Source organism: Plodia interpunctella, chromosome 22, assembly GCF_027563975.2.
Source record: "Plodia interpunctella isolate USDA-ARS_2022_Savannah chromosome 22, ilPloInte3.2, whole genome shotgun sequence".
NCBI lineage: Eukaryota > Metazoa > Arthropoda > Insecta > Lepidoptera > Pyralidae > Plodia > Plodia interpunctella.
The window spans coordinates 6,721,068-6,745,267 of record NC_071315.1 but is presented as its reverse complement, the minus strand read 5'-3'; the positions used below and the strand labels follow the sequence as shown (position 1 = coordinate 6,745,267).

The 24,200-nt window shown below is 32.9% G+C and overlaps 1 protein-coding gene across 2 annotated transcripts; it reads left to right on the top strand.

The window, feature by feature from the left end:
- Nucleotides 1-48: 48 nt before the first annotated feature.
- On the top strand, nt 49-23,830 carry dnr1 (defense repressor 1). Of its 2 annotated transcripts, XR_008405762.2 has the most exons (7): nt 49-382; nt 16,549-17,306; nt 18,483-18,699; nt 20,648-20,712; nt 20,765-20,818; nt 22,422-22,549; nt 22,777-23,830. XR_008405762.2 is itself a non-coding variant. In XM_053761927.2 (6 exons), exons 1-6 carry the CDS (start codon nt 299-301, stop codon nt 22,874-22,876), a joined length of 1,458 nt encoding a protein of 485 aa, XP_053617902.1. In that variant the 5' UTR covers nt 49-298; the 3' UTR covers nt 22,877-23,830. The 2 variants fall into 2 exon arrangements, 1 of the variants encoding a protein (XP_053617902.1); XM_053761927.2 differs by having other exon boundaries at nt 20,648-20,818.
- Nucleotides 23,831-24,200: the final 370 nt, after the last annotated feature.

Here is a 24,200-nt window from a genome sequence, read left to right as displayed (position 1 = left end):
CTGTTATGAATCATATTGTAAATCTAACGTCGAGCGTACGTCACTGTTTTCTTTATCATTTCGCTGGCAAACTTAACGTAGTATGGCCGTCGTCGGGAAGTATTCACAGTTTTACTTCCACAAAGAATACGCGATAAACATTGCACAGAGCGAAATACGAAAGACATTTTTTAATAAATACTTTACGCGAGTGAGATAAACAATAATATTCAGTGTTCAAACAAAGTTGTGACAACGTCTAAATCCGCGACCTCCTTAATTTGCTATTTTTACAGTTTTCTTCTAAATATCATTCAAAATGTGGTTGGTTAGTCAGCCGAATTCTGTGATTTTGCAAATCAAAGCGGATCCCAACTCAATTGGACAGGATTGCCTCGAAAAGGTGAATATGTTTTTCTTTACTTTTATAAAAATATTTTTTCTTTTTAATACTTATAGGTATATTGAGCAACTTTTAAACAATATTATCTGATTACTTTTCTTACTACCTATATACTTTTAACTTACAATTTTCACAATGATTTAATATCAAATGGAATTTGCAAAATATGTTTCAAATATGCTACTTTTCCAAAATGTAATAATTACGAAATTTAGATTGTAATTAGAACTATTTATGCTTTAGAAATGTGATTACATCGATCATAAGTTTTAAATGTATTTTTAAGTATTAGTAATAATATTATCAGTTACAAAAGCATTGTCCAAGACACGTTCGCGCTGCTACGTCACATTGTTACCTTGTGGACTTTGGACCCGGCAAGCGGCGGCATGGCAAGGCGCGCGTTCACGCTTTACCGCCGTGATATCTCCATTATAGTTTTGCTTTATAAAAAACTAATACTATTCCTCGTTGACTGCATATTTTGTATTATATAAAAATACAATAACTACTGACATTTTTAAATACCACTTTACTTTAAATATCAATGACTTCATTGTCGTACACATATTTCACAAAAAAATGAACAAAAAAGTCATCAGCAGAAAAAGTGTATTTACACTTTCATCGATTGTAGTATTGTTTTTAAATTTGAAAAAGTATTTTAGCGCCAAAACATGCATAGGTAGGTATTTATAATCTTATCCAACTCTTTGGTCATTGTTGGCTTTGTTCCAATATATGCAAGAATCCATGATTTGGGACAGTTTACATTTTATAGGTACCAAGGATATATCCCTTTTATCCTCTTCAAACGTAACAGGAAAACAAACTTAGAAATCCATTATAATTTAATTGTTTTATTAGTATAAAAATTTTACTACATACTTATCATAAGTTAATAAATAGGTTGTACATATTTGTATAAACAAATTAAACTACAAGTAATTTATTTATTAGATACGCTTTCGGTACATGTATTTTATTATTCAGGATTCAAAAATTGTAAATTTCGAGTTACATCACTTTTAACTAGCGTACCAACCTATTACCTAGTGTGTAGGTACTTTGATTTGACATTTGAGTTGACGTAACGAGGTAGGTATTGAGTAGGTACCTACCTACCTCCTGCCTATAGTAATTTTCTTATTGGTGATGTTAACTGGGTAGGTACGCAGAAGAAAACGTTACTTGCATTCGAGGCATAGAACGATGTAATTGCAGGGTAAATGCAGATTTAGCATAAATAAAATCCCTTTGTAAACCTTCCCGTCCCTTATTATCAGAAAGTTTTTGATCGATTCAATATCGCAGTGTATATATAATTGCACCGCGTTTCGTATATACGAAACTATAGTAGAATTTTAATTAAACGTTTATTTTCACCGGAGTGTTTCATTATGCCATAATATGCATGTAGAAGTGACAATTTATTGTTTTGACAGACATTTTTTTTGTGCACTACTCGATGGCATTGCTTATCGCCAGGGAGGCACAAGTATAATTTATGAGATTATTGTAGGATGTAGGTACCTACCTACCTATTAAGTCAATTATTACAGAACCTACGTCTATCTAGTATAGCCATTCTAAAACACGATGTCTCACCTCACCTCGGCCTGCTTCCGAAGATTAACATGATCGTCGTTTGCGCCGAGCACTGCCGAGTCCAAAGTCCAACCGCAGAGTCAACAGCTGCGGACTCTGCCGTGCGCGTTACCACGTGCGCACTGCGTGATTCAATCATTTAAAAAAAAATCTAAAACCAACCTTATCTCTCTCACTTTAAGACTGCAAGAGTAAACGATAATCTAATAACTACTCGAAGTTAAAATTGACAAAAATCAACCTTATTTAGTTAAAAATAAAAAGCAGTAATTTTGAGGTTAGCTGATTTTACGATTGTAAGATGTTAACAGCAACAAGACAATAGTCGTAGCTAGAATTGGTCTTAAAACATAAAGACGATGACCTCTAAAGAATGCTAATTGTCCTAACCTTGGTGTGTCCTAATCTTGGTCTAGAAAAATGCAGCTAAATATAATCGAGTACCGAGGTAACATTTAATATTTCATAACTCTTATTGGCATAAACGTAAATGCTTTTGTCCGTTACAACAAAGTAAAATATTGTATGATGTGTAACTACAACGCCTAATGAAAATTAAATGTACTTGTACTTAGGTACTGAGTTGAACAATAAAGTACGCATCCGTTATTTTCAACTTAACAATACATTGCAACGTGACCCGCTTGATCCGACTTTTCTTATTTCCTTATTGTCTGTTATTAGGAAGCTAACAAACCAAGTTTAGGTTAGGTGACGAAACTGCGCCATGTTACCAGGAATACATGAAAGTAAATAAGGTCCGAAGTCTCCGATCGTTTCTAGAATAAAAGCCAAGTCGCCGTTTTCAATGAATGCTGCACACTGCACCTGCCTCTATAATGCAAATATTTACATAATCCTCAGATTTCAATGCAACAAACAAGTTGCAGAATCAACGCGTATTTTAGAATTACGTTCCCTGTTCTATGATATCATCTAAGAAAAAGTATTAACAGACGTGCGGCTAATAAGGTATACGTTCGAATTTTGCAACTCTTGGCGCTGCCCACCCAGGAGGTGATAAAACGTGATATTTTATTGTATTACGTTTGAAATTATGACTTCAAACTTCTATAGCTACGACAAATTAATTATTTGATGATGTGAATTTGGTGATTACACCACAATTTGTGCCCAAACTACCTATGCACTTTATTGAGATCAATGGTCATCAAATTGCGAAATAAGTCTAGTTATTTCAACAGTCCTTAGCAAAATTAACGCTGACCATAAAATCACCGTTAGCACTTTTGAAATGTTGAAATTTCTACTTAGACGTTTTTTTTCAGCCTGATTTTTTTTATGGTTGCTCTAATATAGAAAATCAGTCTGTTAGTGTGCTTGTAGAATATTTTGCTGCTATGAACTTTCTAATTGGTTCGGCGGACTTTGTACGGTGACGTCAGCCGGCCTCTGTTGGGTAACATCCATTGTTTGTCACAATATCCTACTGACTTATGGTCGCCTGGTAGTTTGTAACAAAGTAACTCTTTGCTGTCCGCGTTGTTTATTAAACTCAAATGTTTGTCACGTTTTGGCGGGGTAGACAGAGCTTAGAAAAGAAATCACAAACACCCTATGACTATGGCCGAAAATTATGAAATTGAATATTTATTGCTAACTTATCTAGATTTATTATCTAAATTAAGATGGTCTTATTTATGCAAGATCTGTTACCATAAGCGAAGTCGACTTTCACTCTTTTAAAAAACTTTCGCAAGCTCTCCATTGAAATTAAAACATGGCATGGACGTGAATTTTACCTACATGTGTTGTAGGTAAAGTAGATGTAATATATATACCTATACTTACTCACGTGTTAGAAGCTCGTACTCAAAGCACTTTTTGATTTCGGGTAATATCATATTGTATCTCTGTCTGGAACAGAGATACAATATGACACTGTTTGATGTTAATTAATTCTTCGTGATTTCCACGCATCGGGCGTGGAAGTGACCAGAAAAACAGTAGGGTTGGGTATCTACCATATTTGTCTCCATTTATTTATTGTCTGATTCCTGTATACGTTTTTTGGCAACGTCAGTGAGGTTGTGTTATGCATTTAAATTAAAAAAAGATGCTAGCATACACTTAAGCTTATTCTACGGTGGTTCGTTTATATGCAAATCGATTTTGGATCGAGTTTAAATTTCATTTTCCTTGACGGCGAGGAAATCTGCTTCGTAAACTTTGAACACAAGGCTATCATATTCTAAAGATGAGTACAATTTAATCAATCCGTGATGCCTCATCAGTTAGCATTTTCGTCATAGTATTTATACATAATAGACTTTGGACAGCCTTCTGTACAACTAATGAATTCATGTGACTTCTTTGTTTAAATGCTTTAAAACATCGCTCGGAATATATTGCCGATTCATAAATGCAGCATTGTAATTTGTAATGTATGTAGGCCAACATATTTATTTTCAATACAATTTAATGATTTGTTAGTGGGTCGCAGGTTTTAGCACATTTGCACTTTCTATATTGAAAAAAACATACATTAACAATATTTACATTTTCGATATTAAATCGTAGCAGTAAAGAAGAGAAAAATGTGTTGAGAGGTTAAAAGATTATACTAATTAATACAATGTAATGAAAATAGTGAGTGACGGTTTTTAGCAAATTCTATTTTCTATACTGAAAAATAATACGTACCTATATATACTTTGATATTTACGATTTTGAATTGAAGTACTTACTTAACTAGTTATGTAAATTAACTAAGACAACGAAACGCGCGCAACAACAACAGATAAGCTTCTTTCGTGGATCTTGTAGCTAATGAAAATGATCTTGCCTTCATACATTTCGCACAGGGCCTAGTACTCAACCTTGTGGAACACCCTGTGTTAAAATTAGATGTCTTTGTTTTTTACATAGATGATAGTTATCCTTATACCTATACTTAAAACCTCTTCCAAGCTAATAAGAACACAACTGCCTACTAAATTAAGTAAAGTACTTGAAAGTGCATTCAGATATTTCAATATCTGAATGCACTTTGACCCATTTTTATCGCTTCCATCGATAAGTATTAGGTGGGGCATTTACTCCGTGTCACCTCGCGATAGTGTAACACTACCATTTAACATTGACCCACGATAACCCTGTTCCCGAAGCCACATGGCCGTTATTACAACTAGCATCATTCCCACAGTACGTGTAAGGCCAGAAGGCAATCATAGGATTCAATATGGATATGTCCATCAATTGGATTCCTACTTCAAATGTTTAGTCTTATATTTATCTATTACTAGATGTTGCCCGGGGCTTCGCGCCCAAATTTTTATTGTTCTTACTAATATACGAGTACTTGCTGAAAGTCATATGATCTTGTATTTTATAGCTCAATTTGCTTCATTACACTATTACTATAGATTTTATATATATTTACACATCTACCAGTTATTATTATAATCAAACATTTTATTGTCTCATTATGTACCAAACTTCTGTTTATCAATTGTTGTATATATAATAGTTGAGCAGGGTAAATGACCTAGCAACAATATATATTATTTCAGAGATCCCTGCCCATGCGCAACAACTGATACGATAAATAGATAACAAGTATTAGGAAAAGATGATGAATATTGCAAATATCATTTATACTTGCTTTTGTAATATTTGTTGTTATAACTATGATAAAAATGATTATTAACAATTCTTCATTACGTCGATAATAACGGAGTACACGAAATCAGATGTATATGAACGTTTTTTACATATCATAAAACGATTAAATTTAATCTATTCATTGTAGCTTTATAAACTAAGTCAATCCGAAAAATATGATAAGTATTATATCAATGATAATAAACTGATTAAGAAAGGATATACAAATAGAACCGGATCTAAGTTCTGACGTCACTAATCTCACTGATTGTATTATCAGAAAAGTAGTTTTTAGTGACAAAGTTCAATTGAAAGCATACAAAATATTCTTAAGCACAACAAATCGTAGAATAGTGTACATTTCTAGCCACTTTTAGGTTAGATTTTAGCAGAGATTCGTATTGATAATTTAAAAATTATTCATGGTCTTGCAAAACGAATATTATCAAAATAACCTGACTAAAAAGCTATTGATATTAGTTGCAAGACTTTACATATTCAAACGCAATGCTTACATCATCCAAGAGATGCAAAACTGCATTTTTGGCTCCGTGCCAGGTACATTATATCTTTTTTACTCTTCAGATTTTATCTTCAAGAACTCTGAAATTTATTATAATAATCAATTTTTTTATTAATATATTCTGGTAGATTTCCAGTAGTGGGAAACAATTATAGTTTAGTACTAGTGTAGCTTTTCAAAAACTTAAACAGGGACAAAGTTAACATGGAAAATCTAGCGGAGAAACGAAAATGTTTAAGCAAATAGACGGAAAGTCGACACCCTTTCTTTATATATGCATACGATCCAAATTAAGTAAATGAATTATATAAGTTTATGTTAACTACGAAAGAAGAAACGGGTAATTACACACACACAATATGGAACCATTGACCTTTAGAATTAGACAATCTAAAGGGAAGTACATATTACTATTTGCGAACAGAAAAAAATGCTTCCTTAAGAGTCTCAAGCTGATAGTCATGGCTAAACCGGTTGGTCTAGTCTGTAGGTGGGTACAGACACTACAGAAACGAGGTATCCCTATAGGGCTACTACGTCGTTGTAATAGATGCCAAATTACTTTGGCCGGATGAATATGATGTTGACCATACGCGCTCATACTTTGTGTTTCAAACATTACGAAATGCCTAAGTTTCCTAGTCTCAATTCGAAATAAGGTTATTCTAATGTTATTTTGACACGCAGTTTCATTTTGAGCAATGTCAATGGTATTTTAGAATATATATTTAGCGTGAATAGCGTAGCTGATGATGATAATAGACAAAGGACATTTAATTAAAAGTAACAACACACTATATTTGATACGAAAATTCTGTGATATTTGTTAAATTTAAATTAACAATAAACGTTATTGACCTACGTTCTGGGACAGTGAATAATATTACGTATCATCACCACATAGAAACAATAGATTCAGATTAATTTATTTATTGCAATCTGTAAAGATTAGACATTCAATAAATATCGAACGACCCATCACTGCTAACAAGAAGCCAACGAAGTGCTCAATCGTGTATAATTTAATAAAGAATAAGTACTTAAATAAATTATGGAAAACTTCAAACAATGTATGGTGTATTCTAATAATAATGATTGTGAATTTAGATATAACTGTCTTTGTGATTTCAATTTAACTAACATTCATAAAATGTTTTGTATATAATTGACCATAATTGACCTGCAGAAATCGCAAACGAAATCAAGTGTAGATTTTAAACAGAGCGTGGGTTGAAATGGTGATTAGGACACGCTGCTTTTAACCAAGTAAATATCCTCATAGAAAATATAATACATTTCATTACAAATGGTAAATGTTATGAGTTTTATAAATCGTAATAGTAAAGATTATTATGCATACAATACTATACATAAACATAGTAATCAACTGCAAATGCACGTCACGCAAATGCAAATATCCATTGAAGTAATCGAAGATCAAGTTGCTCAAGAATTTGTTTATAAATAAATAGAATAAAGAAATACCATCGTTAATAGTATCTATGTAAAAAGGAACTATATAGGTATATTTTACTGAATAGAAGGTCACAAATACAATGCTCTATCGTACCACTTTGTTATAGTAAACAAATCTTTTGTAAACACCATGTTTATTATTACATTGACTTCCTAAAAGTGGAAAATACTCCTAACAAGAAATTTGAATGTGTAGTTAATATGGTCGTTACTTTATATACCCAGGAAGTTCAAAGTCCACTGAACTGTGGCAATTCCCATAATCTCCAATGACTCATAGTTTCAATATTTGGAAATTACATGTACCTACATCGTCTGACGACAAATTCAGTTGCTAACCCCAATACAACCAAATCAAGCTAGGCGACTATAAAATCAAATAAAATTACCAAGTGCGATAATTTTCGGTGTTCATAAATATTACTGCGTGTCGTCGGAGAGATAAGCTTTGGTGAGTTTTGTAATGGTCTTACAAAATTGTACACGCTCATATTGCGTTGAAAGGCCGTTGGAAACTTTTGAAGGCGATTTCTTTGCGTACTGGCCGAAAAAGGTCAAGATCTCGGGAATGGACGCGCTAAAAACGTAAAGTCTTAAAATCAAATGGTTAATAAAAAATGTAAAAATAACCAGCTGATGAGTTATATAAAATTGGAGGTTGATAAAGCTATTATTGTCTGTTTATAATTGACTATCGTTACCTCATGGCATTTAACACTTTGATTGCCAAGTTTTTATACAAATAGAAAAAACCAATCCAATGCAGATATGATGTAGTGTAAAGGCAGGTAAACATGTGGTCCACAGATTGAATGTCATGCGCACGGCACGGCGACGCCGCTGTGATCACGTATACATTTCATTCCACTTCTCCTCTATCACGACTACCACTCTTGTTTTGTTATAAAGATTCAACTAGTCAAAAATTTTGTTGAGTTTCAAAATCATACCAACGTAGGTACTACCTACTTATAAACGGGTACTTATTTTCAATATTAGTTTGTACAGACGTTGAAACCGGGACACGTACTTCGTCACTATCCAAAGAATCATCAAATATTGACTCTATATACATCAATACGTTTAGTTCAGAGAAACAGTTACTATAAACTCGTCACCCTTTGCAAGCACTACCATTAGCACTTGAAAGTATTTCTTTATTTGTCTACTCATATTTTGTCTCTATACAAAACTCTAATCGGCTCACAAATTATAAATTGCCCGTATTTTTTGTCGAAACCCTCTTAACGTTTACGTAAATGCGACCAATTAGGTATAATGGGTTGCGTAGCAAAGAAATAAGATTGTTTAAAATAAATTATTTACTGTCATTTTAAAAGCATTTCCAAATTGAAACTCTGTTCTTCCTAACATGAACAGTCTGTGTATTTTGCAGTATTTCCGTCAAAAATAAGTAATTGTTTTAGCGGTGATTTTAGCCAAAACTATTCGCATCTTGCTGACTACGTGACCTAAGAGAGCGTACGAACACGGGATTACCTCGTGAATTGGAAAATATCCAAGTTTCCTAATGTCATCGTCCAGACTTGGTATTTGTCAGTCAGGTTTATCGAAATACATCGCCTTCCTAAAGCTATTGACAAAAATAACCATCGTCTGATACATACATTGTAACTTTCAGTTGAATCTTAACAATTTGCGAAGTATTTACTTATTCAAAATGAATCAGTAATCTAATCTCATTATTTTTCTGTTTCATATACCTATGCACCTAAGAATTTTAGTGTAATGGACTTGCAAATTAGTTATTTTAAATGTGTAAAATAACATTTCAGTAGAACAACTCTTTTAAAATACTGTTCACTAAAATGGTTTATATTATTTGCTTCTCGAACAATATTTTTCACAAAAACAAACTTGAGGTTTTCAAAAGTCACGTGAGTGGAACTTTTCAGTGTCATTAACTTGGCAAAACTGTTATAGAAAGTTGAAGGAGTAATTGTTATATATTGGCTTATGACCAATTTTGTATAAGTAGTTCTTCACCTTTTTTTAGTGTTCGACTTTTTTTAGTTTGACGTATTTCCGCAGCACTCACATTTTTTCGCTTTTTTTGTTAGTAATTCGGGCGTCGTAATTTTAATGAATAATCATTTACATAGGAAACTACTAAACATAAAACTAAGTAAAACTAATAAAGTGATTATAACTTAAAGAAAACTAAATGAATTTTACATTAAGTATGTTAAAATATGCTATGCAGAGTCGGCTGTTGACTTTACATCAGTTCAAAGTCTTTAAAAGTAGGTACAAATTGGATTGTCAACTTGCAACACAAATAGACGGGCGGTCAATCGACAAGATAGGTATTACTTTCAAAATGTTTATAGTTACTGTATCATTGAATGCAAGCTTTAAGACAAGGATAACAAAAGGTTATACATTTTAACCACGTAGAATGCAGGTAAGACTATTATAGCTGTATAAAAAACAATGGGACATCATGGCTTGAATTTTGATACATGGTTGTATATAAATTGTACCTACATATTTAGATTTTATTGTATAAGTATATTTAGAAAATCTTGGCAATACATTAATCCCATAAGCCTATTTAATGATACGGAATGTTAACAGCCAGAAAAACATATTTATTCAATGTTATCACATTTTATTATCAAATGTAAATGCCCGTCGTTCTTTTATTTTCGACCGATAACCTTCTAAAAATATTTTGTTCATTTAATTATTGAATGTAAGTAAGTTCCTCTACATTAAATATTCTGATTGTTTACAACGAAATTGTATTGTTGTAAATCAAATTAATACGATAAGTACTTTCATTTCATTTAGTAATTATCCATTTTCATCATTGGATAAATAAACGAGGACATTAAATATTATTTCGAGAAATTCCGTAATATTCTTGTGTTCATACATCAACAATGAAAACAAGCAAAACTTGTTCTTACTTAGTTGGGCGGCCATTTGTTAAAATTTTCAAAATGGCGTCGCAAAACGCGCGAATTTGATAATGCGCAATATTTACAGTTGAAATATTTTGAAGGACGTATTTTATCTTTGTTTACACAAGTTTATAAACCTACATGTTTTATCAACTGCTGGGGGTAAAAATGTTGATAATTATATGAGGTGTAAGTCGATTAAAACAAATAAAACCTATCCTAATTAAATCGATATATAAGCCTATTAAATACAGCTCAAACTTAACGTAAATATTGCTCTTAAAAACGTACTTACAGTTACTTTATAGCGATATTAAATTGATGTTATTTTTATATCAGAGCGGCCTCGGTCAAGCCAAGCGGATCGCTCTGTTTTCATATTCCAGGTTATCATTATAAATATTTATTTACGAATGTGACCTCAAATCTAAAGATTGTTTATAATATACTAGCGGCCCCCCAGATAAACCATATTAAATTATACACCTAAAACTTCCTATCCCATCACACTATCTATTAAAAAAAATGGCATCAAAATCCGTTGCGTAGTTTTAATGATCTAGCATATACTATAGGGACAGACATATACAGATTCGCTATCTGTAAGCGATTTTTTATAGTAGGTAGTGATAAAACATATTCATAAGTAGGGAGGCATACAGAATAATTTATATTCAAGTAAAATAATATCAAAAATCTAATGAGACAACATATTATGAGTAATATCCGATTTTTACCTCAAATAAAAGTAGTTCTTTACACACATATATATACATAGTTAACAATAATACTTCAGCGATTTATATATTTTAATTAAGTAGGTAAACATAATGCGCATTTGATTACACAATTAATACTTATGTACTGCGTAGTACTTACTTGAACACACAACAAAACTACCCACATCAGGTAAACATACCTATTTACTTAAATACTTCTTATTTTTGTTATGTGTAATGAATATGAATCAATTTTTTTTTCACCTTAATTGATATTCTTTAAATTCCGGACTTTCCTTTCTTATATGCCAGCATTTTACTGTGGCCATAAGAAAAAGAAATGCAATATATTGTCTTCTCTCTTATGCACATTGTTAAGCACAGTCTTTGAATTCTGTTCAACAATTTACTTTGTCTTTCGTTCTTCTTGATATAGTTAAGTAAACTAGGTTTCTGTATCTATAATTTGTTATCCATATCGTGTTCATAAAAATGCTTAAATACTATGAATCATATAATATTGGACTAGAGTTCAATATTGTCTGGTAGTGGTAAACAAAACCACGAAATTTAGGTTCCTTATCAGCTCAAGAATAGGTTAATGTCCTTTGGAATTTGTCATCATTTAGTTGATAGTTTAGGTTAGACAATTAAAACTGTGATATAAACCTACTTACTAAGAAATATTAGTTATTCGTAGAAGCGCAAAATTAATCATTCATTTCCACGCAGTTTTGATAATAAATTACATTTATACAAGCAAAGTAAAGGAAACAACCACAAAAAAGAACAAAACCTGATATATAAACATATATATTTATATATATGATAATAAAAATGTCCCACGTAGAAAAATGTTCCTTATAAACACAATTTAGTTAGAACCTAACATAGATACAGACTTACATATACGAGAAAGGAATTACCATTTAGATCACTTCTTTTGTCCATACTAATTATCTTACAGTCTCTGGCGAGGATCACGGGATGTTAAAATCGTAGCTTCACAAGCACTAAGTATTAATTTAGTAACATTCAAAATAAGGCCTTCACAGGCACTTTTTACGTCATATTCTAAATTAAATTATATTTACCAAAGCTACAAACTACTAGCATTTCAAGCATCAGAAATAAAGCCGCTAATTATACAATTTTTAAAGTTAACACAGGTAATAGGTACATAACTATACATGTATCGTGTATCGCCCACGTGACCAATTGGACATACTTGTATGATATTATTTTTATGTGCGTGCACTCACTTTATAAATGCGTGCAAAGATAAAACCGTAATAAATAGACATTGTTTTTTTTATACTGTAAAAAGCAAAATTTGGTTACGTAAATGGTAAAAAGTGAAATATTAAAATAAAACTTTGAAGCTACTCTTTTAGTCGAATTTTCAAAATGTATCCACCCTGATGTATGCCTTTGCTGTGCCGAATAGATGAATGCTATGTCGCATGCGCACGGTGCGTGATCTCAAAGCAAGAGCGAGACGATACCATGCATTTAGAAAGGGAGAGAAAGAAAACATCTAGCTCACGGGACGCTTTCGTCTCTGATTTATGCAATGCAACGTATTTTTTACTTTTTGTAGGAGAGTTTATTGTGTTTTGTTGCCATAGACACTGTAGAGGTATTTGCTACTATGGTAGAAGAAGGCAGATGAGTGGAAAATTGGAGCGCATTAAAATCAAATCAAAAAGTCGTTACAAATGTTACAACATGATTGATACGAGCAATATCGATTTAGATATTGTGGTATGAATCTACTCGTACAGAGATATACTACTACAATATACTTATATAAAAATACATTTCTACATCAATATTATTATAATGCGATAAGAACTGCCTATCGCTATTTTAAATAGTTTGTTTGCCGGCAATTTTGCGTTCCATATTTTACTGTTTGTAAACATTAAACATATCACTACGGTCACTATCACTAGGTAGGTCGGCCGTGGGTAGTTGGGTAGAAAGAAAACAACTTGTATAGATCTGCCAGTCCCGAGCAGTACGCAGCCAGCAAGTCGGGTTTTTCGCTTGAAAGGTTAAGGTACTCTATTGAAAAAAGGTAGCTTCGATACGACCAGTTTGCAGCGATCCATACTTTGCTATTGTAGGGATGGGTCAACGAACTTGCTCCTTGCTTTACAGGACGCACGTGCCCTGCTTGAGAAACATTTTCGATTCGAAAATCGAACACGAAACCAATATGGCGGATTTCTATAAGCGGCCATAGACTCACACGAAAATTAGACCAAGTGACACTCAGACTAAGAATTTTGTAAATGTAAACGTCAAAAATCATTATTTTTCCCCAAATTGTGATAATGGCCACCCCGGTACAAGTTTGACGAGTATTCGATACCATCAAATTTTCTGTGGAATCTGTAATCGGCCGCGGGAACTTCCCTGACGACTGACAACCTTTAATTGGTTTCTTGGAATCGCACGAAGCAAAAACCCATTACGTCTTCAAAGCTGAAGACCTAATAAGACCCACATAACAAGTTTGCAAGTTGCTCCACAATTTATATATTAAACAACGTTTTACTACCGATTTTTGTATATTATTTTTATGTTGGTATGTTGGTACCTAGTCGTATGAGTGAGATTGTCTCGTTTTGAAATCAGAACACGGCTCTCTCGAAAAACAAATTCTATTTCTGACTTCATATCTAAAGCTTATGCTCTAGCAATCGGAATGATAATGATAAGAGCATGTGTTACTTGCGTGATCACTGGTCTTTTCAGCTCACTAATTGAAAACACATGTCTGAACCATATGCAGCCTCGCTCGTATAAAGTATCACATTTGGATTTTGCAAAATTCTGTTTGAATTCTAATGTTGCTCCTCTCACTTGCATTTTAATTTCATTATATTTCATGGAATACAAGAATGTCTATGACAATATTTAGCAATATTATTGTTAATAGTAATTTTTAATTAGTTTTATTTTTTTTGTTTAATATACAGATTGTCATCCTAAGTTGAATCAACAATTTAGAAGTTAACACGAATTTAGCGTATTGTTATGTCAAGTTTGTTGCTATGTAAATATAATAAAAATCACCACAGAATATAGTAGATACATATTGTGAAAACTTGTTTCTCCTACCAACATTTTTACAATAAGAGTGTGCATTGAAGTTTTTTTATGAGTATTGAATTAATTAATTAGATTTGTTTTTTTTTTCTATAAGAAATAATTTGATCAAAAATCATCATTATGAACAGTTTTTCGTAAGACAAAAATACACATTTTGTCTAGTCTATTTGAAAACGTTTGTTCATAGGAAAAATGTTGTGTTATTTGAAAATAACACGTTAATTTCTACTTACTATTAGTAGACATACTATGAAAGAGACATTTCTTTGTTCATCATATGAACACGATATTTTTGCATGGTCGTGTCGTGTAAATAAATACACATATTATGTATATTCATACTTACACATCTGCAAACATTTTTAAAGTCTCAAATTCCCACGTGAACTAAATGAAACACACTAGTGTTCGTTGAATGTGGCCAAAGCCAAATAAAACTTCTTTTTTTTTTTTTGAAAATGTTATTCAAATTGCATATGGCAGATATACCTAAAAAGTAAATAGCAAATGAAACTATACTTACCGATAATAACGATATTGATTGTCTTTTTTAAAATTTGTTTAGGTATAAAAAAAAATTATAGATGCCTATGTTACCTCTTAACGGGCAATCAATCAAAATTATCCGTTTAATCCAATACACGTCGTCAATTCCAGCTATGTACTAGATAATAATAATATCATCGCAAACCTCCCAAAGGACCGGACTGCCGGATGTGCCGTGAATCCCAAAAGGAGATACAAATAATAGACACAACATTATATATTATGAAGAATTCAACAACAAACCTATCCATTGACACAATAATTATTAATATATCAGTTTACAGTAACATCGAGTATTTATTATTGTAGATGTAAACAGTATTCAACAATTAAAAAAACAACTTCAGAATACAATGATTACAGTAACTAATTATTAATATAAAAGAATTAATAACATCGCATTCTTCTTATAATAAATCAAGAGGTTTCTGTCATAAAATTGTCTTAATTGGTAAGGTTTGTTTTACCATTGTTATATTTGTCATGATTTTATTATTTCACAGAAAAAAAAAAACATAAATATTACGTATAATTATATAACGAATAAAATATATTTATATGATGATATATCGAATACTTTAAAAAGTCAGTAATCTTTTAACAAATATAATACCCATATACTTAAATTATTATGCATACGAAATAGCTAAAAAACAACATGTAAGTGTTTTTATGTAAACTGAATAGTTACCTACTGTAGTACCCAGTTTCAATGTTGCAGCGATAGTAACTGCTTTATACGCAGAAAAACAGTCGTAAATTTCTCTGACTCACACTTGTTTACAAAGTTCACTTTGTCGATGGTGTCAATAAAGCCGTATAAATTCTTCAGTGTTCCATTTTCAAATTTAAAAATAACAAGAAGGCATGGAATCAGTATGTACCTACTCCGCGAAGTACATATTGAATCGATGCATGATGTAGCAAGAAAATTAAATTTTGCTGCCAGTTATATTAATTATTATCTATAAAGGTACATACTTACTTAAATGTTTAGTCGTTAGTAGTTATGTAAACACCATAGACAAAATTAATATATTTATTTTATCTATGGTAAACACAAATAAAAACCTATTTACCGATTTTATAGCGATTTATCAAATAGAAAGTACTTCAAGTGTCGAGATAAGCTAACTTTAGAATTCTTGACAAAGAACACTCTGCCTTATTGTACAACAATAAAGACCAAGAAACGGAGATCATAATAAAAAATATATACGCAGCTGACGAGAAAACATACAAATTGCTAGGTAATAATAGTTTGCACTACAAACACTTTCACATTGCAAATTGGCCAGCAACACTATTATTTTTAATAGCGGCCATTTAGGACTAGAAATATAAGTAAACCTGTGATTTAAGATTTAATGTTAAATTCTCAAATGTATTTGGAATTAATTGGATCTGAGTCTGGTTTATAACTATTAATCATTATTTATTACTGTAAATTGTATAAATAAATTGGATATGCCTATGGGCGTAATCTTGCATAGTTGCATAAGTTTTATATATATTGCATTGAGCGTAGGTAATTAGATAAGTACCTACCTACTTATTTATAACATTTAAAAAGAGCGGTTATAGTATTGTGGCTATAAACTAAAATAAATCAAATTGTTACAGGTATGCGAGAAACTGGAGATCGGGGCTGAAGCAGACTACTTCGGCCTCAGAGTGAGCCCAGCTTCCGGCCCAGGGAGATGGCTCAATCTGAGAAACCCACTGGACCCTCACCGAATCTCCGGAGGGCGATTAGACCTCCGAGTCAAATTCTGGGTCCCTCCACACCTTCTCATCAACGAACCCACTCGCCACCAATTCTACCTCCACGCAAAATTGGACCTCACTGAAGGGAGACTAGTCGTAGCAGATCTGGAAATCGCCAGACGTATCATAGCTTATATAGCTCAAGCTGAAACTGGAGACTGCGATCCTGATGTCCCCCCAATGCACATTTACGAAGAATGCGAAAAGATTGGACCGCAAGGCGAGAAACCAGAAGATCATATCGACAGAATCATAGAGTATCATTGTGAAATAGCTGGCATGAGAGAATCTCAAGCTGAATATAGAGTTTTAAAAGAAATTTCGAATTTGGAATCGTTCGGCGAGGAATTGTTTTTCTGCAAGCCAGTAACACAGAGTAATAACGCCCATAATTTGTACAGTCATTTGTTGTACCATAGACAAGTTGAAGAGCCGAGGGCTAGGGATGAGCAGGAAATCGATGGTGGGGATACTGTGGGATGTTTGGCAAGCGGTCAGAAAGTTGGAGGTTGTGGGTGTCGGTTGAGCACGAGTGTGGGCGTGGGACCTCACGGCATCGTGGTGTACAGGCCAGCGTGCAACGGAGAGCAAGAGATCGGTGTGGAAAAACAGAGGTATGTTCAAAAACATTATAAATTTACGTATTAGCCATTTTGAAATGCAGTAGGTACATTTTTGAACATAACTGTGTTTCGTCTGTTCCAGTGTTGTATTTTTCAAGCAATGCTTTTTCTGACACTGATTCACTCAAATCCATTTCGACATTTGTACTTAAAAAAAAGTCAATGCCAAAGTACTTGAGTGTATGTTAATAAGCATGACTAAGCAAAATTAGCCACAAATACGACCAAAGCACTGAATATTCACCCCGTCTTAGTGTAGATAGTTTAATTGTGTCTTCTTTATAAGTAGGTAGCATGGCATTATAAAATATTAAAAAACAGTTTTATTAAGGTACAAATCGTATGTGGGTGTGTCTCATGCGGTGGTGATAAGCGAACAATAAACTATGATTTACATTAAATGCGATTTGACAAAACTTTTTACAAGAACCAGAATACAGAATGTCAATCATTTCTTTTTATATATATACTTATATTATAAAAAGTACTTACCTACTTAAATTGGTAAAAAAAAATGTTTTTATATACGATACAGAATGTATCATTATTTGATTAAATCTAATACACAGCAAATTGGAAATCTATTATAAATTCTAAATCTACACAGCACATTAAAAATTAAAAATACTTATACAGGTGAAAGTCACAGTTCATAAACCAGGATTTTACATATAAATAAATTATGTAGGTATCTATATCCATACTACTTTGCGACTACAAGGTATTTATAAGGTCTAAAGTGCAAACACGACATAGCACTTCAATTAACTACAGTTTTTGGTAGGTATTTACGTTACAGCTACTAACCATTTTATAGATAGAAACAAACAATAGAACTACAAAACTCAGGTATGTCAGTGCCTAAAGTAACTATAAAAATATATAACCAAGAGCATTCATTTCATTATTTTTGATTGATACAGTATACCTAGTAGATAAATCATGAATCAATAAGGTAAATTAACTAATACCTACTATATCTGACCAGAGGTATACATTCATGCGGTTCACAGCACAGATTCCCTCGTCACAGTTAATAAACAATACATACATACATCCACGGAACAATAAAAAAGATAATAAGGTTGTGGCCAAAGCCAGAGAAATATACAAAGTATAGCTAACTAAAAAAAAAACAAACTTTACCAATCCTCTTGTCTATTCCAGTATCCCATACACCGCGATCCACCGCGCGCAACCTCTGCGCAGGATCTTCCAGCTCTCCTACGTCACGAGCGAGGGAAACGAAGCGACGTTACATGTCAAAATGGCGACGTCAGGGCAAGCCGCCGCGCTGTACCGCGCTGTGACCGAGAAACACGCCTTCTACTGCTGCGAAACCGTGAGGAGCGACGTCACTGAACAGTTTATTAGGGATCTCAAGGTATTCATTTGTTATAATAACATTAATTAAAGTCACACATAAAAATAACATCCGAATATCTGATCCGAAGGGAGATGTCACACGTTTTCTCTTGTGCGATTGAAAACTTTATCCAAAACAATGTAACGGATGAGTGCGGAAGAGGTGTGAAAAAGGCGGGTGTTTTTCTCTCTTCTAAACTGTTGTCTATGGTCTGAAATGTCATGGTCACATTAAGTGGTAGGGTAACTGTCCCTGTTACATAAATAGTTGCCAATATAGTTACATAACTCCAATGTTCATTACCAAAATATCTTGAAATCATCTAGATAGGTACTATACCACCTACATGGGAAAAATAGAAAAATTATATAAATAAATAAAATAAATAAATATAAATATATTAGGACAAATCACACAGATTGAGCTAGCCCCAAAGTAAGTTCTAGACTTGTATTATGGGATACTAACTCAACGATACTATATTTTATAACAAATACTTAGATAGATAAACATCCAAGACCCGGGCCAATCAGAAAAAGATCATTTTTCATCATGACCCGACCGGGGATCGAACCCGGGACCTCTCGGTTCAGAGGCAAGCACTTTACCACTGCGCCACCGAGGTCGTCAATATATGAAGTTACTTACAAGCTAATGAAGTCTACTGTTATATAAATACATAGTTAACATAATTTATTCACAAAAAGTGTAGAACTTTGGTCTGTAATTTATTCTGGGGGCGTGACTTGCTATGTCAGAATCGTATTGCGATTCTGACTATTATAAAAGAATCAGCGTCACTCAAAGTGACAGTTGTTTTTAACTTTACTGTTGTTTCCGGTCCAATTTGGAAATACATTTTTAGTTCCTTACATTGAAACTGTATAGAAACTGATAAGAGCATAAAGTATGCCGTTAATTATATCTGTCGCTGACATTTTTAATTTCCTGAACAATTAATTATGATACAATTGCATACTGATTGGCATAACTTGCTTCTATTTATAATAGTTCTTTGTGCATTTACTTATTTCTTGCGCAAACGAATTTACCATAATTTAATATATGAAGTTTATTTAATACAATATTTATTGACAAAATTCTTACAGACACTTATTACTGTGACAGTCTATTCTCATAACAAAACTGCAAACTACCAAATAAGTATCGAGTTTTAGCGCTTTGTTTTTTCAAGATCATTTCGTTCACAGCGTGGGTTCTCTCGAAACTATATATATAATTCGATTTTCCGGTCAGATTACTATCATCAGTGGACATCGCAAGGTCGTATGAACAACATTTGTGTTCTATTTAATATTCACTTTATTAAGATTTGCACTCAGGTCTGATATTTAATACGACTGATACAGAATAGGTACGATGTTGATCGAAGCGTTACAACACTATTTTAACTTTTTAGGTTACACAGTCAGTAGCGGGACACAACATCCATAGTCTATACCAGAATAAGGGTGTCAGTGATAGCTAGAAAATTAACTATAAATGTATGATAAGTATGTCTAAAGCAAGAGAATATTGTCTCTTGTGAAATATAGATCAGCTATATATAGTTAAATCCACAATTTTCATCTAATAAGGAGGCAGATAGTCGTAAAAGTCATGCCAAGTCAAGATCTGACCCCAGTGTTAGTAATAGCACATTCAATAAGAAAGAATAGAATATATTTAAAAAATGGTAAGCCCTTCTGGCATAATAGGGACCCAACACTGTTTGAATAAGTTTCTTTCGGCATTTCTTCTCAGCAGTGGTCGTTCGAAATGCTAGTAGTTTGTAGCTTTGGTAAATATCATTTGATTTAAAATATGATGTGAAAAAGTGCCTGTGAAGGCCTAATTTCTGAATAAATGATTAGATTTTGATTCAGAAGAATAAGACATAATTCTCGACTATGAAGATAATTTGTTTAAATATAAGTGGAACTAATAAAAGATTTCCTTGTTCCAGGGTACCATAGCATCAATCTTCAACGACTCGTCAACACTAGGCCGCCGCTACGTGTTCGACATCCGCCGCACGTGCCGCGAGGTACACGACCGCGCGCGCCGCGCGGCGCACCTCGCGGCGCACCACGACCCCAGGCCCAGGAGGAGGTCCACCACTTCTACTGACAATAAAGTGAGTCCTTTCATATGATTACTACCACTACTCTGGCCCAATGACACCAAATTGGATGTCGGCCTCGAAAAAAGTCTGATAATATTATCTCGCCTATTTCCCAATGGAGGTAGGCAGATGGTATTTCCACTTGCCACGATCCTGAGAAATCTCACAAAAAGATCATTGTCGAGTGTTCATTATTTTCTAAAGATCCCACTTCTGATCATATGCTGACAAAAGCAAAATGAAATGAAAAAGTTCACAATGTTTCTTTTTTCTTTGTCAGAAACTGGATAATGTCAATAGTTTTAAGCCTAATATAAAAAACCTACTTCCATCTGCCTAGATTCCCAAGTGGTTGCTTTTATCATAACTGTTATTTCACTCACCGACTCATTAGCAACCTGATATGTACCTGCTGAAGAGACAAAGAAATCAATGATAATAAAGATAACTCGTTTGAAGGTTTTAATCAAGTCATTATCATAGTGTGGTGTATCAGCTCGGAAGCTGTAGGCATACCGGTTGGCGATATCGCACAAAAGTCATTAGACACTGATCAATATGAAAAAACTCGTTAATTTATTTTGATGTCTTTACAAACATGTGTAGTGAATATTTAGCATTAATTTTTAGCTTAACTACGCGAAACGACTAGAATAAGGAACCTAAAAATAGAACATAATTCTTTTTGCAAAAAAATTATATAGAAAGAATATATATAGAAATTTGATACATAGCAATTTGAAAAATATGTTGAATTCTATATACATAATAGACTTGCTTGTAATTTGTCATTTCATTTATTAGATGTTTTATGATCCCATAAAATGACATTAGGTATAACCGATTGGGTTGTTCACAGTTAATTGGTTCGTGTTTAAACGACATTTATATAATTTAATAAAATGGCGACATCATTTGTATTTAATAATTTCACATTCAAAAAATTCCTCTTAACTTTTTTAAAATTGTGTCTTAGATAATTTCTATTACTCAGTTGGAAAATTGCACGCTCAGTAGCTCTGAGTATGTACACAAAAATGTACTCTTTTTAGCTCTCAAGGCATTCAAGAATTCCAAACAAAGCTAATGTAGTTTAATCGTCGCGCCGCCATTTTGAAAACTTGACATCATGTTTGCTAACCCAACCTCGGCTTTTAAAATATTTGCACTTTACCCGATGTCAATTAGTATAAGTAGTTATAGGTGTGAATTTGTTTACCTTTTACATCTCCTTACAACAACTGGAAATTGTGGTCATTTATTAGATGTAGGATATTTCTCTGGGTAGAAAGTATGGAAGCGGATAGTAACCCATCCGCTTCAGAGCAAAGGCAAAGGCGAATAAATCGCCTTTGCCCAACAGTGAGACAATAGGTATCTATAAAAAAATTATATGCGCAATGTTCTTAAAAAATATATTTTCATCATTAGTCATTAAATAATTTTAATTTTAAACAAATCCAAATTCAAGTCCTATTTTTGTAAATTTGCCTTTTTCTGTTTGGTATGAGGGTTGATTTGCAAAGAATGCCTGCCTTATGACCTTAAGTACACAAGTTAAGCAATAAAATTTAAGTAAATCCATATGCTAAAATCTGTTCTCGTTTGCCCACAGGAAGCCCGCTCCCGGTCCCGCAGCAATGGCGGCGAGACGCTAGCGTGCCGCGTGTGTATGGACAACGCTATGGACACGCTGTTCCTGCCGTGCAGGCACGTCGTCTGCTGCGAGGAATGTGCTCCTAGGTAAATTTCATATCACAAGCAAAATAACCCATTGTATCTCATAAATTTCTATGACTCAAATCGGCTTTTGAAATTTAATTAAAAAAAAAATTGAAAAATATTACATATACTTGATTATTTGTACTTAATTTATTGATAAGAAATTTGTTAAAATTAGTTATTAAAGTAGGTAGTTATTATAGCTTTCACTGAATTCGAAATATAATATTTTTTACAATTATTTCCAGATGTGATCGATGCCCTCTATGCAGAAGTGAAATAGAGAGCTCGATGCATATATTCCTGCCAGTGGAATATCAGAAGAATCCTGGACTTATAATCAAATGAGCTTCGTTGATGACAAAACGATAATGGCAAATCGACAAATCCGATCCGGACAAAAATTGATGACTTTCGTCTAAAATGTTACTGGCAACCATGTATAGGCGATGGACTCGACTATGATTGAAAATGTATGTGGTGAAGTGTGCAAGTCATTTGGGCGGTAAAGTGACCTTACACAGACTAAAACAAGGTGTCAGTGTGATTGTCTATGTCTAGTCAGAACTCTTTGGACCACGAGTCCTCTAAGAAGTGCATTTTTATTACAAGTATCTGTACTTGGGATTGTTTATTTTATTCTTTATTTCTTCTAATCCTGCATTCCAATGTGAAAGTGTGCAATGTTGACGTTAATTTTTATTGGTACTTATTTACACGTTTTGTTAGCCTTTGGTGACCGTAACCATCAACGACGTCTTATTAACTCTAAAAAATTGGTTATTTACTTTAAATTGGACGTATGGGACCAAAGGATAAACAAGATTATCTTTAAGAAGACAAAAAAAATTACGTAAAATATATATTTTAAAAATATCTTAAAATCCTTCGTTTTAGAAGGCGTTGTAATTGTGACTGCCGAGTTTGAATTAAAACACGTTTAGGTTTAATTTTGTGATAAATTACTTTTGCTAAGAGTCTTCATCAAATTGTTATTATTTGATTGTAATACTCTGTACCGACTAGGTAACAATATGTACCTAAATGACTGCATGAGAAATATTAAAATAAAAATCTAAGAATCTGCACCTACAGCTGTCGCAAAATAAATTGCATTTTCTTATATTATTCTTGCCTTTAAACAGAACTACCATTTTATGTTATTTTTTTCTTTACCTTTTTCCTTGTAACAATTATAAAAGTTTAATTATTTTAAGTTAAATTCGTAAGACCTGTGGTCTGTAAGTTATTAACATTAAAAGTAACAAAATGTAAAATAAAGAGTACTAGATATTTTAACCATTATATTGTTTTATTTTTTCAAAGCACCTATATAGCTATGCCATTCAAGATAAAATTAAATTTCTTATAATCAAATGCCTATATCTACAACGGAAAAACAAATAGGTATAATTGATAAATACCTAATCGTTTTTCGGTATTTTGAAATAATACATCGAAATATATAAAACCCTAAAGTTCAATACGAAATTCAATATCAATTTAGACTTTGGGCACGGGTTTATTAGTGGATCGTTTACTTTACCAAGACCCCAGTATATAAAGAAGGACCACAGTACACACATGTATCCCGTGCCCAAAGTCTAGACTCTCTGACTAGAACATCTGACGGATGACAGGTGATAATAATCGTTTATCCATGGATTTAGTA

Bases quoted from the DNA above. Each gene is read 5' to 3' on its own strand.
- dnr1 (XM_053761927.2), top strand. From the start codon at position 299: ATGTGGTTGGTTAGTCAGCCGAATTCTGTGATTTTGCAAATCAAAGCG. The intron at 17,307-18,482 runs GTATGTTCAAAA...TGTCTATTCCAG, and splicing joins ATCGGTGTGGAAAAACAGAG to TATCCCATACACCGCGATCC. The intron at 18,700-20,647 runs GTATTCATTTGT...TCCTTGTTCCAG, and splicing joins AGTTTATTAGGGATCTCAAG to GGTACCATAGCATCAATCTT.